This window comes from Eubalaena glacialis, chromosome 13 (assembly GCF_028564815.1).
Source record: "Eubalaena glacialis isolate mEubGla1 chromosome 13, mEubGla1.1.hap2.+ XY, whole genome shotgun sequence".
NCBI lineage: Eukaryota > Metazoa > Chordata > Mammalia > Artiodactyla > Balaenidae > Eubalaena > Eubalaena glacialis.
Genome location: NC_083728.1, coordinates 87,590,914 through 87,608,746, shown reverse-complemented (window position 1 = coordinate 87,608,746; position 17,833 = coordinate 87,590,914). Strand labels below are relative to the sequence as shown.

At 52.1% G+C, this 17,833-nt stretch overlaps 2 protein-coding genes across 2 annotated transcripts; both read left to right on the top strand.

Moving 5' to 3' along the window:
- The first annotated feature begins 4,905 nt into the window (after window positions 1-4,905).
- On the top strand, window positions 4,906-9,067 carry LOC133104247 (mucin-3A-like). The gene is made up of 4 exons (XM_061209880.1): window positions 4,906-4,966; window positions 6,811-7,592; window positions 8,187-8,310; window positions 8,874-9,067. Exons 1-4 carry the CDS (start codon window positions 4,906-4,908, stop codon window positions 9,065-9,067), a joined length of 1,161 nt encoding a protein of 386 aa, XP_061065863.1.
- An 894-nt stretch (window positions 9,068-9,961) lies between these two features.
- On the top strand, window positions 9,962-16,016 carry MUC3A (mucin 3A, cell surface associated). Its single transcript, XM_061208545.1, has 11 exons — window positions 9,962-10,611; window positions 10,673-10,816; window positions 11,775-11,890; window positions 12,004-12,062; window positions 12,666-12,814; window positions 13,218-13,283; window positions 13,633-13,795; window positions 13,965-14,141; window positions 14,231-14,320; window positions 14,605-14,656; window positions 14,825-16,016. Exons 1-11 carry the CDS (start codon window positions 10,023-10,025, stop codon window positions 14,864-14,866), a joined length of 1,647 nt encoding a protein of 548 aa, XP_061064528.1. The 5' UTR covers window positions 9,962-10,022; the 3' UTR covers window positions 14,867-16,016.
- Window positions 16,017-17,833: the final 1,817 nt, after the last annotated feature.

Below are 17,833 nucleotides of genomic sequence, written 5' to 3'. Positions count from 1 at the left end.
CCCTCATACTCATTGCAGCATTATTTACAATAGCGAAGACATAGAAAGAAACTGAATGTCCATCAATGGATGAATGGAAAAGGAAACGTGGTATATATATACACAATCTAATATTATTCAGCCATACAAAGAAGGAAATCCCAACATTTGTAACAACGTGGATGGACCTCGAGGGTATTATGCTAAGTGAAATAACTCAGACAGAAAATGACAAGTACTGTATGATCTCACTTATATGTGGAATCTAAAACAAAACCAAAGCTCATTGATACAGAGAACAGATTGGTGGAGTCTTTTGTAGTTCCTTATAAATTTTAGAACTTTTGGTTCTATTTTGTGAAAAACATCGTTGGGGTTTTGATAGGGATTACACTGAATCTGTAGATTGCTTTAGGTAGTATGAACTTTTTAACAATGTGAATTCTAATCCATGAGCACAGAATATCTTTTTTTTTTTTTTAAATGAGAATATGTGTATGGCACACTGGGGTAAACTAAAGGGAACTTGGGGACACCTATACGGGGCACGAAGACATATCTTTCTATTTCTATTTCTTTGTGTCTTCTTCAATTTCTTTCAACAATGTCTTACAGTTTTCATTGTGCAGGTCTTTCACTTCCTTGGTTAAATCTATTCCTAGGCTTTCTTTTATCACTATAAATGGGATTGTTTCCTTAATTTCTCTTTCTGTTAGTTTGTTGTTAGGATATAGAAATGCAACAGATTTTTGGATATTGACTTCATTCCTTGCACTTTACTGTATTCATTTACTTTTTTCTAATAGTTTTTTGGTGGAGTCTTTAGGGTTTTCTATACAGAAAATCATGTCATTTGTAACTAGTGACAGTTTTACTTCTTCCTTTGCAATTTGGATGCTTTTTATTTCTTTTTCTTGTCTAATTGCTTTGCCTAGGCCTTCCAATACTATGTTGAATAAGAGGGGCAAGAGTGGGCATCTTTGTCTTGTTCCTGATTTTAGAGGGGTAGCTTTTAGTTTTTCACCATTGAGTATGATGTTAGCTTTGGGCTTGTAATATAAGGCCTTTATTATGTTGAGGTATGTTCCTTTCATACCCATTTTATTGAGAGGTTTTTTAATAAATTTATTTATTTATTTATTTATTTTTTGGCTGCGTTGGGTTTTTGTTGCTGCACGCTGGCTTTCTTTAGTTGTGTCGAGCAGGGGCTACTCTTCGTTGCGGTGCGCGGGCTTCTCATGGCGGTGGCTTCTCTTGTTGTGGAGCATGGGCTCTAGGTACACGGGCTTCAGTAGTTGTGGCACGTGGGCTCAGTAGTTGTGGCTCATGGGCTCTAGAGCACAGGCTCTGTAGTTGTGGCGCACGCACTTAGTTGCTCCGCGGCGTGTGGGATCTTCCTGGACCAGGGCTTGAATCCATGTCCCCTGCATTGGCAGGTAGATTCTTAACAACTGCGCCACCAGGGAAGCCCCATTGAGAGGTTTTTAAAAACTCTTAAGTTGTTGAGTTTTGTCAAGTGCTTTTCCTGCGTCTAATGAGATGATCATATGATTTTTATCTTTCATTTTTTTAATGTGGTGTATCATGTTGATTGATTTGCAGATATTGAACCATTCTTGCATCCCTGGAATAAAGCCCACTTGATCATGGTGTGTGATCCTTTTAAAGTAATGTTGAATTTGGTTTGCTAACATTTTGTTTCTTGTTCGTTGAACAATAAACATTTGAATCTAATAGTGTGGCAACTCTGGAAATCAGATTCTCCTCCTTCCCTAGAGTTTGCCGGGTTTTTTGTTTTGTTTTGTTTTGTTTTTGTTTATTTTTGGATCATTGTGGTCTGTGTCTGTGCCAAGGATCAGAATAATGTGCAAATTAAGGTCTTCTCAGGTCTTTTCTAATCCTTCCCCTGGGCACGCACGGCCACTTTCTAATTTTCCCCGTATATGCAGTAGTTTTTGAATGTCCTAGTCTTTAATGTCTGAATCCCAAAAGGGGAGAAGGCAAAAAATGAAGGGGGGGGAGGCGTGTTGGCCCTTTAAATCACCCAGAAGTCATTTCAGATGGAGGGGGAAGTTCTTGCAAGAATGGGGGGGAGGTGCAACAACAGTGGCTATCTACCTGTTTTCCTGCACTTATGTGATCAGAAGCAGCAATCAGTGAATTAGAGCATAGGTCCCTGATATTTGGAGTACATAGTCCTTTTTGCCTACCACAAGCTATGTGCAAGCAACTCCTGGAACACATGCATAGCTACCTGCTATGTGGCTGGAGGTGTTGAATGGGTAGCTGCTACTGTGCTAAGGAGCTAAAATTGACCAAAATTAACTGAAGTTTGCAATTTACCATCCAGGTCTTCCCCTGGAAGTTTCAAGTCTTCAACAGACTCTAGAATTCTGAAATAGTTACATCAGACAGATTCTGCTAAGGCAATTGTTGTCTCGGTGGGGAGATGGATTCCTGGTGTGTCCTAGCCCACAACCTCCCCAGAATCCTCCTCTAAATTATTTTTTAATTACTTTCAAAAACTAAATTATTTTTAAATTACCTTTTAATTACTTTCAATAATTAAATTATTTTTTAATTACCTTCATATAGTCTCCAAGTTGTCAAAGGTAAACAAAGCCAGACATTAAAGTGGTAAGGACAGATTTTAATCCATAATATACTATTGCAATAGGAAAAAGAGTCTAGCATAAAGTGAACTCTACTTTGAGTTGCACAGAAGTGACATTTTAAAGGGAGAGTAAGGGTGTAGGCAAGAGGTCAAGAAAGGGCTCAGCAGTGCTGGGAAAGTGAAAAATTACAAAAAGAGGTGAGTGGTCCACGTGAAACCCATCTCGATTTGCTACCTGGCACTTGTAAATTTAGGCTCCTACCCTCCATAAAGGCTAGGAGACAGGAGCCCTGTCTTCAGGTGTTGGCTGGAACAAACAGTAAGGTCTTTTGACAGCCTTGAGTTTTCTTAGGCAAGCACTTTAAGGAGGGCTGGGGTCATCATAGGGATGGGGCCTTGAGAGGTTAGAAACTATGGTAGTATCTGTTCAAGTCTTTATAGTTCAGGGTTGAGGCTTAGTGAGGAGGGGGACTCAGAGGAGCCAGCCTAGAGTTTGGTCAAGGAGATAATGTTTGTCAAAGTAAAAAAGTAAAAACTACAGATACAGCCAAAGTTGCCTGACAATCATTTCCAACCTTAGTTCATTCATGCTTCTCTGAGCTAAACTTACCCCTGTTATTGGAGTAGGTGAGCCTCCTTCCAAAGTTTGAATGCACTTATGTATGTATGTATGTGTATGTGTGTGCGTGTTTGTGTATTCATAGGGGACATATATGTGTGCGTTTTAAGAAAGCTGTTTCTACTGGTTTCACTGAACAAGACATTCCAAGAGTCTTGCCATGATGGTACCATTATTTTTTATTTGAACATGGTAGCCTATAGTGTGACGTCCATAGTCATTCTAGTTTCCTATGGAGGGCAATTTGGGTTGTTTCCAATTTCTATTGCAAGTGCAACAAACTGGATGGCAATAAACACTCTCATGAATGCCTCTTTGAAGTGCTTCTTTTTTTTTTTTTTTCTATTTACTTATGGCTGTGTTGGGTCTTCGTTTCTGTGCAAGAGCTTTCTCCAGTTGCGGCAAGCGGGGGCCACTCTTCATCGTGGTGCGCGGGCCTCTCACTATCGCGGCCTCTCGTTGCAGAGCACAGGCTCCAGACGCGCAGCCTCAGTAATTGTGGCTCACGGGCCCAGTCGCTCCGCGGCATGTGGGATCCTCCCAAACCAGGGCTCGAACCCGCGTCCCCTGCACTGGCAGGCAGACTCCCAACCACTGCGCCACCAGGGAAGCCCCTGAAGTGCTTCTTGAACACAGAGATGGAAAGGTGGAATTACTGGGTCCTTGAGCATGCATTTAAAATTTTAATAGATGCCACCAAATTGCCTTTCTTTAAAAAAAAAAAATTTATTTATTTGGCTGTGCCAGGTCTTAGTTGTGGCACACGGGATCTTCGTTGCGGCGTGTGGGGTCTTTAGTTGTGGGAGGCAGACCATTTAGTTTACTGCATGCAGGCTCTTAGTTGTGCCATGCCGGATCTAGTTCCCTGACCAGGGTTTGAACCTGGGCCCCCTGCATTGGGAGTGCAGAGTCTTAACCGCTGGACCACGAGGTAAATCCCCAAATTGTCTTTTTAAACCAGCACAACCCCCTTACACTCCCACCAGCTGGGTAAGAGTGTTTATTTTCCCACTTTTCCCAACGCTGGATAGAATCAAAGTTCCTAATACTTGGTAATCTGCTGGGTCCAAACTAGTCATTTTGTTTGTTTCCACTAGCCATCTGTGTTTCCTTTTCTGGGACCTGGCCCAAGTCCTCAGATATTAAAATGACTTCTGATGGAATTCTGCATTGTTCCCTGGTACTGGTGGTGGGGTCATAGCCCCAGAGTCATGCTAAGGGCAGGATGGAGAGGGGGAAGAGTGAGTGGCAGAGGGAGTGAAGAAGAGCAAGTTTTCATCTCTCCCCGCCCCCTGCAGCTGGGAATGAAACTGAGAGGCCCCAGACTCCAGCGTCCAAGGTCTTGGCCAAGTGTATTCTCTGTCCAGTTTTTCTAGTTCTGGCTGGGGGCAAGGGAAGGGAAGGGCAGGGCAATGTCCTAAGAACTGCTGTGAGTGGGCCAGGCAGGCTGGGGTTAGAGCCCTTCCCGGCTGGCACTTCCTGGGCTTGACTTATCTTCTAGAAAGTCCTTTCTTCCTGCAGCAGTGTCAGATACAGGGAGGGGGGAGGGAAGAGCGGGGCAAAGGGAAGTGCAAAGGTGAAGCTATCTATGCTCAGCCCCCACGCCCAGCAGGGCAGATAACTTCCAGCTGGGTGCTGCTGTGCACATCGTGCTGGCTCCAGCCCTGCTTCCAGCCTCCTCTGCACCAGACTCATGCAGCTGCTCAGGGTCCTCTGCCTCCTCTGGATGCTCAGGGTCTCCCTGGGGGCCACAGGTGAGGGAGCGAGGTGGGGGAGGGCTGGGGAGGCCCTCCTGATGTTCCAGGACAGGGATGTGTGTGTGGGGCGGTGGCTCTGAGATCTAAGGGGAGGCTGAGGAGGGGCCCCTCAGAGCTCTTGGTGCAGGGAGAACTGCAGGCAGTGGGAGGAGAGGGAAGCTGGGTCCAGCGGGGCTGCTCTCCACCTGGGATCGAGCAGGTTTGTAGGAGACGCGCGTGCATCGGAAGGGTGGGATAACCCGTTTCTGAAAGAGCGCTCTTCCCACTTTGATTCAGTTTTCTGAGCCCCCTTCCTCTTGTTGCTCCGCTCCCCAGCACTGATGCTTCCTCCACCCTGGATTCTATCCCTCCCTTTACTTCCATCAGCTCAGCCCTCCTGAGGGTCCCTGGCTCTGCCACTGGGGCCCCCTCCTCTCTCTGGGGAGTCTACACCTTTGGTCCCGGTGCCCCCTCCTCCAGCTCTGCCCCTAACTCTCCCACCCCGACCTAGCCTATGTTTCTGGGCACAGCTGTCATTGGCAGGGCTGCGGGGGGAGAGCCTGATGGCTCCCAAAGGGTGGTTCTGAGACCACCTGGTGTGGGGTCCTGCTCTCTCTCTCTCCCACCCCTTTGGAACCTCGGAATTACTCTGCACTTCCCTTCCCTCTGCCCCCCAGTGTGTGCTCCTGACCCCCTGACCTTAGACCCCTGACCTCCTGATCTTAGACCTTCCCAACATAGAGGTCCTCTGGTCCACCCTCTCACTTACCTCCAGGGCCACCTCCTGGCTATAAGGGCTCTGGGCCAGGAACCTTCATAATCCCCTCCCCTATCTCCCTGACACCCCAGCTAAGCTGAGTAGTGAAACCCCAGCTCTCAGAGCAAAGATGTGCTGAGTCTGAGTTGGAAAGCTACCCCCGAGCGGACAGGAGGTCTGGGTGTTTCCTGCTAGCAACTGCTGTGGCTGCCGGTCACCCTCAGCGTTATGAGATCTTTGACCCTCACTTTTATCACCTGTAAGATGGGGATGATGACATCTGTAGAGGGAGGGGCTCATATTTGTAAGCTAATTAACTCCTTGGCCGAAATAGAATAGGTGATGGAAAATACAGCTATTTTTATTATTAACACTCACTGCTACACCTTAAGGTCTTCAGGACTCATGCCTGCCTGCCGAGGTATCTCTTTCTGGAAGTTTCCTTTTCTGTCCTGTTCCTCAGCCTGTGTGTGGTCCTCTCTCCTTGTCCTCAAACTCAGTGAAGTCTGAGCTTCAATCTCTGCTTTTGCCTTTGTTATTCTCTTTGCAACTTTCTGCTCTCTGACCCCTCGTCTCCCTAAGTCCATGATGTGTCCCCACCCTCAGCCCAGGATTGGCTGGGTTCTCTCTCTCTCTCCAAAGAGGAGAGTCAGCCCAGACAGCAGTGGGTCACAGGGAGACGGGAAGAGGTGGGCCAAAGGGGGCGGGGGGGGTGCGCAGAGAACCGGAAGGGACAAGGACTTCGGGGTGTGTGAGGAAGAAGGGATGGGAGTACCGATGGGAGGAGGCAGGACCTTCTGCTGAACCTGCGTGCTCAGCTCGGCCGTCCCAGGGCTGCAAGGTCAGTACTCACACAGGTGGGCAAGGGATTAAGCGCGCCCCCAACCCAACGCCCCTTGGGGAGGCTGCCCAGGGGGGCAGACAGATGTTGGCCTTTAGAACCTTGAAAGGCCCCAGCCCCAAACTGCCTCTGATTCGGGAGGAACTGGTGGCATTTCCTACCTCTGTGACATGTATCTGGAAAATGGGGTAGTGAGTAACCTATGTGGTGTTATGGCGACAAAACGACCTACCAATGAATTCCTCTGTTCTACCGCCAATACAGGAGCTTCAGCCATGGCCACATCCACCTCTAATGCGCTTTTGCACGCTGCTCTCAGCAACTCCCCACACTCTCAAGGCACAGCAAGGCGGCTACTGAGTACCTCCAAAACTTCTCCCACTCCTGATAGCAGGGAACACACACCTATGACTATCACCACCTCCCCCCACTTGAAATCCATTTCTGAAACATTGCTCAAATCGCCAATCAATTCCAACACCTCAACAATCCCCATGTCCAAGTTTGTCTTCAAGGTTGAGACCACTCCACCTACTATGATTGTCTATATGGGCACGACAGAGTGCATCAATCCAACGAACTTTGTAATCACCACCACTTACCCCACCACCACCTGCATGACACAGACCCAAGTGTCCCTCACCAGCTCTTACACCACCACGCCTGTGACAGAGAAGCCACGGACAACCATTACCAGTACTTATCCCGTGACAACTACCAAGAGAGTCACCTCAGCCATGACCAATTCTCCCAGTACCACCACTCCGGGGAAATCTCCCACAACCACGACCCCGCCCTCTTCCTTTGTCCCAACAACCCACACAACCCTAGACACTCCGATCTCCTCTGTGACCGGTACCACACAAAGGGCTATCTCAACCGCTGCAAGTACCCACGCAACCCAGTCTCCGACCCCAACAATCGTGTCTACCTCTGCTACTACCCCTTCTCTAACTACTAGGAACACCTTGTTAACCACACTCAGCACCACCTCACCCCCCACCCATAGCACCTTGATTACAACCATCACTTCATTTCCAGACATGGTCAGTACCTTTCAGACATCCACAGCTATCACTCAAGCACCTACTTCAAATGATATATTAACCACACCTACAACACAAGTTGTATCTGTTGCTACAGAAGCATCCACTGAACTAGGTACACGGAAAACAACTCCTCTGAACACCATGAGCTCCACGAATGCGACACTTATTCCAGTGACTGACACTCCCAAAGAAACTCTCACCACCTCAATTACTTCAATTTCTCCAACCATGTCTTCAATCACTCCTACAAACGCAATCACTCCTGCCACATTTACCACATCTAAATCCAGCCCTGTGCCCACCAACACTGATACATACACGATATCCACTACCAAGGGACCACTGTCCACCACTGTAGCCACTACAGAAATAGGAAAGACGAGGAACACAACCCCTCATGCTTCATCAACCAGGAAAACCACATTTATTACAACCAGTGATGTTGGTACAGAGTCTCTAACATCAGAGATTACTTCTGCTCCCCCAATCACAAAATCAGACACTCCCACAAATACACTCAATTATTCGACATCCACTACTTCGACTTCAGTGACCACCAATACCTTGACATCACCCACCAGTAAGTCTCAGTCTTCTCCACCTGCCCAGAGCACAGAAGCAGTCCTGACTACAACCACAAACACTACCTCACTATCACCTTTGATTACCACAATCCCTACTACCAAGGCTACATCCACCCTTCCATTTCCAACTAGTACTGTGACTACGACCAAAACAGAAATAACAACTCTAACCGACACTTCAACACCTGCCACCTCGAAAACAACAGTGTTGTCCATCACCTCAACAACAAAAATAACCAAGACTGGTACCACAAATATAGTAACAACACCCACATCAATAACACCACAAAGAACACCAGACATCACGTCTTCAACCAATTTCTCTACAGGAAGAACAATGACACCAGCCAACACTGAGTCCACATCCTCGAGTACCACTGGTCCATTGACCCCCACCACCGACCTCAGCTCCACACTCGCTCTTTCCAGCACCTCACCCACCCCCACAAATATCATCCCATCTTCCCCTCCACCTGCCCCAACCACAGAGCCAGTCTCCACTTCGACCGCAAACACTAGCCCTATGTCCAGCCTGATTACCGCCATCCCTACTACACACCCAACTTCCGGCCCTTCAACTCCCACTAGTCCTCCCACCACGTCCACAACAGAAATCACCACTCCCACGCACACTGAAGCTCCTACCACCTCGATCACAGCCACTTTGCCCATTCCAGCCACAGAAACCACCCAGGGTGCTACCACACACCTGGTAACCACGCCCATGCCAACAACACCCCAAAGCCCTCCAGTCGTCAGCTCTTCAACCACCTCCACGACAGGGAGCAGAATCACATCTGCATTCCCGTCATCCCTCCCTACCTCTGCTATGGTGCAGACGGCCACAACTATACCTCCATCCTCTGGAAGTACTCCAGCCCCTACTGAGACTCCAGCCACCACCGAGTCCACATCCTCGAGTACCACTGGTCCATTGACCCCCACCACCGACCTCAGCTCCACACTCGCTCTTTCCAGCACCTCACCCACCCCCACAAATATCATCCCATCTTCCACTGCAGCCAGTGCAGACCCTGCTACGATGAGTGATACAACCTCTCTTACTACATCCACTTTGAAAACCACAGTTACTTCTATCAGTGATGTTCCTACAGAGTCTCCCTGGAGAGATACTATTTCTAGTACTCCATTCAACTCATCAGTCTCTCAAAGCAAGACAGTCAATTTTCAGACATCTCCCACCTCTACTCCAGTGACCACTAATACCTTGACAGCATCCAGTTTGTCTCTACCTTCCCCAGACACAGAAGCAATCCCCACTTGGACCTCAGACACTACCCCTCCCTTCACTGTCATTACCACAATCCCTACTACCCAGTCCACATCCACCCCTCCATCTCTGACTAGTACTTTCACCACGACCACATCTGAAATCACCACTCCCACCTATACTCCAACCTCTGCCACCTTGATCACAGAAACTTTTACCACTCCCTCAACCACAGAAGTAGCCAAGTCTGGGACCACAAGCGTGGTAACAGCACCCACCTCGATAACAGCACTCAGTACTTCAAGTGTTTCTCCCTCATCACCTTTCCCTAGATTGAGTACTTCTACTAGTGCAATAAGTACCCCTTTTAATACCATCATCTTATCTTCAATACCCGAAATAACAATATCATCTCTATCTTCCATTAGCACAAGTTCACTGGTCTCTACAACAAGTAAGTCTTTTTCTACCTCCTCTCATGTTTACAGTACAGGCTACACAGAGTCTTCTTCTGTCATTGCTTTTCCTATTTTTTCATCATCTGAAACTGCAAGAACTTCTCCCACCATTTCTTCCCCAACGGGTAGGAGAGGTCCTACCCAAACCACCACCATGTTGACTCTTTCTTCCACTACCCAATGTCCAGAATCAATATCGGTTACAATAGTGTCTGCCTCTCCCACTACACCATGTATAGAAGTGGGTACAAGTCCTGAAGTTACTTCTACGCCCACCATCCCATTATCAGTTCTTACCTCTACTACTGAGAAGGCCACCTCTCCCAGTTCCACCACCATGACAACTGTGTTCCCTGCAAAAACGGACACTTCTACTTCCGTTTTCAAAACTGACCCCACCAACATGACTGATGCACCTAGTTCTATCAGCACTGGAACCATCCCCATTAACACGGATTTCACGAGCACACAAAGACCCACCAGTGGCACCTGGATCAGCACCAACTTTGTAACTACCCCACGTGTGCCCGGCTCCACTAGCCTCCCAGTGACCATGAAACCAAGTAGCAGCTTTTCAACTGCTATGATGACTTCAAGCAAGCTGACACGCCCCACCCCAACCATCACCAGCACTCCAGGGATACCGGCGGCTACCACCAAGACTCTCTCCACACTTCCGTCACCCAGGACAACTTCGACCATGACTCAGATGACTACACAGTCTAGGTTGACCACCACCCCAGGTTGGATCTCCTGCCCCCCTGTGGCCTCTCCTCCCTCTCCTGCTATATTCCCATGACCAAGGTCAATCCTGTCCTGAACTTCCTGTTTTCCTGTGCTACCCAGGCACTTGTGACAATGGTGGCACCTGGACGCAGAGCCACTGCTCCTGCCCCAAAACTTTCTATGGCTCCCGCTGTGAGTTTGCTTTGGAACAGATAGATGTGGGTGAGTTGCTCTCTGCACTTTCTCTTGGGAGGTGCCACTGACTCTAATGGGCCCAATCATTTTGCTGAATCCCTTCATCCTTGCTTTCTGCCTCATGCTCTTCCCTACCCCATACCATGCCTAATCTCCACCCTCACCTCCAGGAGGTCGCTGGGGCCACTTTCTTTCCTGGGACCTCCTCCCAGTCTGGGCTGCTTCGAGTTGTATTAGGTTCTAATTTCTGCTGTAACAAATTACCGCAAACTTAGCAGATGAACATTTCAAATTTATTATTGTACAATTCTGTACATTAGAGGTCTGACATGAGTCTCGCAGGGCTAAAATCAAGGTGTTGGCAGGGCTGGGTTCTTTCTGGAGGCCCTAGGAGAGAATCCATCTCTTTGCCCTTTCCAGGTTCGCGAGTGGCCCACATTCCTTGTCTCAAGGCCCCCTTGCTCCATCTTCAATGACAGCAACTTTGCATCTCTGTGCCTTTTTTCCATACTCACATCTTCCTCTGACTGATTCTGACTTCTGTCTCCCTCTTCCACTGCTAAGGACCCTTGTGATAATACTCGGACCACCCAGATAGTCCACATTAATTTTCCCATAATAAAGTCAGCTGGTTAGTACCCTTAAATCCATCTACCACTTTGATTCCTCCATGCCATGTAGCATAAGATATTCCCAGGTTCTGGGGATTAGACATAGGCATCTTTGGGGGCCGTTATTCTGCTTCCCACTGGGGCAGACGTGGGAGAGACTACAGGCCTGACTGCTGGACATCCTGACTTCCAGTGTTTCTCACATCTCAGGACAACTCATTCCAGAATTCCTACCTCTCTCCCTCCTGCTGGTCAGTCAGTTCTCAGGGAACATGGAGAGGGGCCACGGGAGCAGCCTCTGGGTCAGGGTGGTGGTGGTGACGTCAGACAGGAGTGGATGGTGAAGTGACCAGAGCAGGGAATGTTGTGTGCAGACAGAGTGGACACTGAAGTGGGCATGGAGGTTTCTGTCAACAAGGACTTCTCCCCGGACCACAATGACAACTCTTCTAAGGCCTACAGGAATTTCACGGACACCTTCCGGGATCAGGTGAGGGGGAAGGGGAGGGAACTCAAAGGTCTGCCCCTGGAGTTGAGCTTGGGTCCCTGGGTACCCTCTGGTATGGATGTTCAGATGTGAGCCCAGGATCCTTGGCATTTCAGATGAAGAAGATTTACCAAAATGTGAAGGGGTTCAAGGAGGTGGTGATCCTTTCTCTGAGGTAGGAGATCCTTCTGGCACTGTGGAGACAGTGTCAAGTGGTGGGGGGGATGAACTAAGAAGTGCTGGAGAAGACATCCCTTGCTTTTGGAATCATCAGATGTCATAAAGAGAGGGATGGAGTGAGGATGCAAACGAAGCACTCTGTAGAGGATATTTTGCAATCATTTTCTGGAGTCATTTCTCTGTAGGAGGGATGTCACCCCTACTCTCAAAGCATGTTGGAAGGTGAATGATTCAGTGGGACAAACAGGGAGGTGGTGCATGAGGGATGGTGCCTGGTATCTGGTCTATAGCTGGTCTCTCTCTAGTTGGCACCTGGTCTGCTGGATGGGTCAGCAAGAGGGAGGCAGAGAGCCCAGGAGGGCCTGGTTTGATTATGGCTTGAGGCAATGCCAAGAGAATGTCAATCATTCCTTGTCCCGCCTACTCAGGCTGACAAAGGCAGACATGCTGGACATAATGTGTCTGGAATCCCAGCTCAATGCCCACTTCCTGCCAACACTCGTATAGTTGTGGTTGGTCTGGAAGTGCCCTTCTACAGACCTATGATGGCCTGGGCCTGGGCACCTTTTAAGGCTCCCTGCCCCCTTGCCCCCCTCAGGAATGGCAGCATTGTTGTGGACTATGTGGTCCAGCTGGAGTTACCCTTCGGCCTCCAGCTGGAGAGCGAGTATGAGAAGGTGAAAGTGGCCCTGAAGGAGGAGCTCCAGAATGTCAGCCAGAATGAGACCGGCTGCCAGAACGACCAGGGTGAACAGAAGCTGGGGGCCTTGGGCTGGAGGGAGGGGTCAGGGTCACAGCCACCATCCCAGCCTGCTCCAGCTCAGACAGGGTCCTTCTGGGGTCAGGTGCCAGCCCTGTGGTACCTCTGGCAGGTTGGGAGGAGAGACACAGGTCCCCAGCCAACTGGGTCAAGGATGGGGCTAAGGAGGGGCTCACCAGAACCTGGGTGCTGTGGAAGAGACAGTTCTGCTCAAGGTTTCCAGGGTGGCTGAGGACCCCTGACTATTCGGGGGACATGAGGGAGTCCAAAGGGGTCTTCCCTTGTTGCCCATTCACACCTCCTCCATACTGACAGAGCTCTCTCTGCCCCTCCCTGTGCCTCCCCCCAATTCCACGTGTGCCTGTGTGTCCCCCCCACCCCCGCCCCCAGTCTTGTGTTTTAAGCCTGATTCCATCAAGGTGAACAACAGCACCAGGACGGAGCTGTCCCCGGAAGGTGAGAGGTAGGGCAAAGGGCTAAGTGGCTCCAGGAGGCCATAACCCCTCCCACAAGGGACATCTGTCTACCGAAATTCCCTAGGGAGGACGGGGAGACCTTTTGGGGAGGCAAGTGATATGAACCTGGCAATGCTGCCTGCCTGGCCCTTGTTAGTAGCTTCCACCTGAGGACCAGCAGAGAAGGTGAGGGGCCTGCCCTTCCCTCATCTAATCCCAAGGTCTACCCCTCGACACCCCACCCTCGGAAATGTAGTCCTCCTCATCCATTTTCAGAGTCATTTCATAGCCTGGCCCCAGAGTAGAGTGGATGAAGTCTTTGCCTCTGCAACCCCCTTCCTATCCCCCAGCCATCTGTCGCCACGCTGCTGCCGTGGGCTACGAGGATTTCTACTTCCCCTTGCTGAAGGGGAACAAGCTCCGCTGTGTCACCAAATGCGCGGCGGGCGTGGACGGCGCCCTCGACTGTCGTCAGGGCCAGTGCGTTCTGCAGAGGAGCGGTCCTTCTTGCCGGTGAGGCCCCGCCCACAGCCAGCTGAGCCAATCACCCGACCCCGCTCAGCCGGCCCCGCCCCCTGGCCCCCGGGTCACCCACCTGCTAGTACCTGCGTGGTCCAGGGGCACTAGCGGACCAGGCCCAGGAGGTGGTGAGGGCGTGTGACCTGTGACACGCTCCCCGCAGCTGCTTCTCCACGGACACGCACTGGTTCTCGGGCCCGCGCTGCGAGGTGGCCGTCTCCTGGAAGGCGCTTGTCGGAGGCCTGGCGGGGACCGCGGCGCTGCTGCTGCTGCTGCTGCTGGTGGCGCTGAGCGTCTTCGTCGCGCGCTGGTGGAGGAGGGGCGGCCAAGGCGGAGGCCTGTGAGTGCGCTGGAGGTGGAGGGCTGAGGGCCGCAAAGGGGTCCCAGACCGGGCGGCCCTGCCCTGACGATGCGGCGCCCGCCCGGCAGGTCCTGGGACGACAGGAAGTGGTTCGAGACCAGTGATGAGAACACCGTGGGGACTTTTTCTAACTCGGGCTTCGAGGATGACAGAACAAGTGAGTCCTGTCTCCTGGGGAAGGGAGACAGGGGCTTCCCTGGGTACCATTTTGGCCTGGGCAGGACGGGAGGACCTCTCTTGCCCAAGACAGGCATATACCTCTTGCCCCAGAGTTTGCCTCGTGGCTTCCGCGCCCCCTTCTAAGGCCCAGGTCGTGCACAGGCCGTCCCCGCAGGGCAGGCGCAGGGGCACAGGAGCCCCCTTGGCCCTGCCTTCCTGACGTTTCCTTCCCTCCCCACCTCTTCCCTCTCCCTCCCCCTGTTCTCTTTTCTCTCTCTCTATTTAAAGATGAAAACTTCTATGTGGCCTTGGAGAACATGGACACTAATATGACGGTGAGGGGGCAAGGGGGGGTGATGGTAAGGAGCGCTCCCAGGTCCAGCTCCCGATGCCCCCCTTCTCAGGCCAGGGGCCGGGCAGGGACAAGGAGGCGGTGACCTCCTAGCCGGCCCCTGCTGGGTGGCTTCCTCTTCTCACTGCCTGTCTCACAAATTCTGTGGCAGTTGCACTTCTGCAAGCCTGAGGTGACCTTGACCTCACTGTGAGCCCCACACGGCCTTCTCCACGCTGCCCGGACAGTGGAGGGAACCATCTGCGTTGCCTTTGAAGAGATGGCCGTGGACTCCTGAGGCTCAGTCTCCTGGTTTCCTTGGGCAGCATCAGACTTCCCCCTGACCCCTATCCTTCTCCCGACTTGTGGGAAACCCACCTGGAGACCCAGTTCAAATCCAGGCTCTTCCACTGTGGGACCTTGGGCAAGTCAGTCACTTCTCTGAACCTCAGTTTTGTCACCTGTAAAATGAGTGTGGCCCACTCGTCCTGATACCTTGAGGGATTATTGTGAAAACCAGATGTACTTGGTCAGACCTCTGTCCCAATGCACCTTCCTGTGTCGGCCCTCGTGCTTATATGGCTTCTCTGAGATCCGCAATCCCCATATCCTTCCCCAGGGCTCAGGCCTCCATTTCTCCTTTTCCTGTGTGCATCCCTACTGCCGGGTCCTCACCGTGTACATGTAACCAGCCTGCAGCCTGCCCCATCCTCCTACCCTCTCCTTATATAACTCCCCGCTGCACCCCTTGCCCCCATCCCTTAAACTTTCTCCCCTCTGAACCCACTTCTTAAGTCACTCCTCCCCCACACCCCAGCGCCCAGCCCTGCATCTCCCCCAGTTTCCGTGCTTTCCCCTTCCCCATCCTTGTACCCTCAGCCCTAAATACCCCCCTGCCCCCCCCGCATCTCAGTGCCCCAGTCCTAAATCCCCCCTCCTCCTCACCCCCCATCCCTAGCTAGGTACAGATGCCCTCTGCATCTTAGGACCCCCAGGTGGTGCTCCCTAGGCCAGGTCCCCCATTCTGAGGCTCCATTCTTCCTGTCACCCCCAAGGCCCTGGATCCCGGTGGGTGGGAGTGGGAGGTAGGTTTCCCCAGGTCCCTGAGGACGAGAGGAAGTGGGGTCCTGAGGCGGGAAAGCTCCTCCAGCGCCTCCTCCTCATTCCCCTGACTCTCCCTCCCCTCCCTCAGTGCTTCCCCCCCGTTCCTACCCCCTTCCCCGCCCCTTCCTCCCTTCCTCTCCCTGGTCTCACCCCCATCCCTGCAATAACCTCTGAAGACAGAAGCCCCCAGCCTCCTTTGCAGGAAGACCTCACTCACCTGGGGACGGGAAGTCTACAAGTCTCCAGTTCTCCCAGCTGAACATAATATAGCGTTTATTGTAAAAGAAACTGCTCTGTGTCTTTCTCTTTCTCATGCTCTGGTGCTTCCACTCGGTTGAGGAACGAGGATGTCAGGAGATGTAGGAGGGCCTGGGAGCGCAGGTTTCTCCCAGCGAGGAATGAAGGGTTCCGTGGGCAGCTCTCAGGGACCATGACCGTCCTCAAAGGGAACGTCGAGATTGAAGGACCCATTTTCTCAGGGGGTGGGTGGGAGCAGGTGATGGGAGCCTGTTGGGTTTGTCATCTGTGCCCCTTGACATTAAGAGCTTCTGGCTGAGTCAGGGAGGTGGGTGACTCCAGCTGAGTCAGCTGTCATTGGCGCTGATGGGTAAGCCGGGCATCCCGAAAGACCTTGAGACTACAAACCTGGGTGGCGGACACACTCACGCCAGGGCCTGCCATGCCTGGGGCTGGGGCCCTCTTGTTCCCACTTTTGCGGGCGGCAGCAGGCTGTCGGACTGAGCTGAGGGTGGTCAGGGCTGGCAGAACGAGGTTCTTTGGGTGGGGGTGTCGGAACGGCCCCCGGGACCTTTGTCCAGGACAGGAGAGAGACTGGCAGTGGCCAGTGTGCGGGTAGAGACCAGGACCATAAAGCCTCAGGTGTGAGTGGGACTCCCACCCAGGAGAAGCACTGGTGGTCAGAGGTGGCCCGGGGGAAGGCGCTGCCCTTCTTTGGAAGGGGCCAGCTCAAAGTGGGTGATGAGGAAGGAAGGCCCGAAGGGGGGCCTCTTGGGAGTAAGGGCGGAGGGTCCTTCACTTGGCCTGGTCCGTCCGGCAGCTCCTTCTAGGGTTCCGTCGACCCTCCCTCCATAGTCACCGTCTCCCTGGGGTTTCTTGGCCCTCGCATCTTGGCAACCATCACACACTGTCACGCCTCTGCTTGCCTGTTCCTTCCTCCTGCCCTGCCCCTCCCATGACTCTGGCTTCCGCACTATAGAGACCCTGCGGAGGGAGGTTCAGGTCTCTTAGAGAGGAGGAGGGTTGACCGGCTGCCCTTTGGCCAACTCCCCGTGTCACCCACCAACCCCATCGTCTCACCTCCACCCAGGGCCAGGCAGTGTCCTTCCCGAGGCAAAGGTCTCCAGGGTCCTTTATATAGCTGATCCCTCCCTGGGAGGCACTCGTTTCTTAGTTTCTCCTGATGTGGGAAGATCCTGCACCCAGGGCCTCACTCTCAGAGAGATGCTGGTGACCTGGATCCTGCCAATGGCTCTCTGGCTCTGGGTGCCCAACACTGCCACATCCATGACATCAGGTGAGTGAGATACAGCCCGAGCTCCCCGGTGGTCCCAGTGTGTGCCGGTCTCAGGCAGGGCTGCAGGTGGCTAGCCTCCCTTCTTCCTTCCCTCCCTCGCTTTTCAGGGGAGGGGGCTGCCCAAGGGCTGGACACCCAGGCCATGACCTCATCCTGCCTTTGGGAGCTAAAGGGGTCAGTCACCCTGGAGACCCGCGGGTGAGGAGGAAGGGGCCCGGACTGTGCGGTGCTGTTGAGAGTTTGCACCAAGCCCCACGCCGGGGCTGAGTGGGAGCTGGAACCCACCCCTTCTGTTCTCCAGGCTTCCCTCTGGGAAAACAGGGGGCTCTGCCTGCCCTCATCCTGGGGTCTGCACCAGCCCAAGGGTCGGCTCTTTCCAAACCTCACAGAGACACTGCATAGGCTGCCAGCCCTGGCCAGGGAGGGCAGGAGTCCACAGGGTATCCAGCAGCTTCCCTCCTTGCCTGGGGAGAGCCTCAGGGGCGCCAGGGACAGCCCCTCTAGTTAGTAATGGCTGAAGGGCTGAGGGGGAGACAGACTCTG

What these genes read in the sequence shown, in the direction of transcription:
- MUC3A (XM_061208545.1), top strand. Translation starts at nt 10,023, where the DNA reads ATGTTGACTCTTTCTTCCACTACCCAATGTCCAGAATCAATATCGGTT. An exon ending in CGGACACCTTCCGGGATCAG is followed by an intron (nt 11,891 to 12,003) that starts GTGAGGGGGAAG and finishes TTGGCATTTCAG; the next exon opens with ATGAAGAAGATTTACCAAAA. An exon ending in AGGAGCGGTCCTTCTTGCCG is followed by an intron (nt 13,796 to 13,964) that starts GTGAGGCCCCGC and finishes CGCTCCCCGCAG; the next exon opens with CTGCTTCTCCACGGACACGC.
- LOC133104247 (XM_061209880.1), top strand. Translation starts at nt 4,906, where the DNA reads ATGCAGCTGCTCAGGGTCCTCTGCCTCCTCTGGATGCTCAGGGTCTCC. An exon ending in TCACTTCATTTCCAGACATG is followed by an intron (nt 7,593 to 8,186) that starts GTCAGTACCTTT and finishes AGTAAGTCTCAG; the next exon opens with TCTTCTCCACCTGCCCAGAG. An exon ending in CACCCTTCCATTTCCAACTA is followed by an intron (nt 8,311 to 8,873) that starts GTACTGTGACTA and finishes GAAACCACCCAG; the next exon opens with GGTGCTACCACACACCTGGT.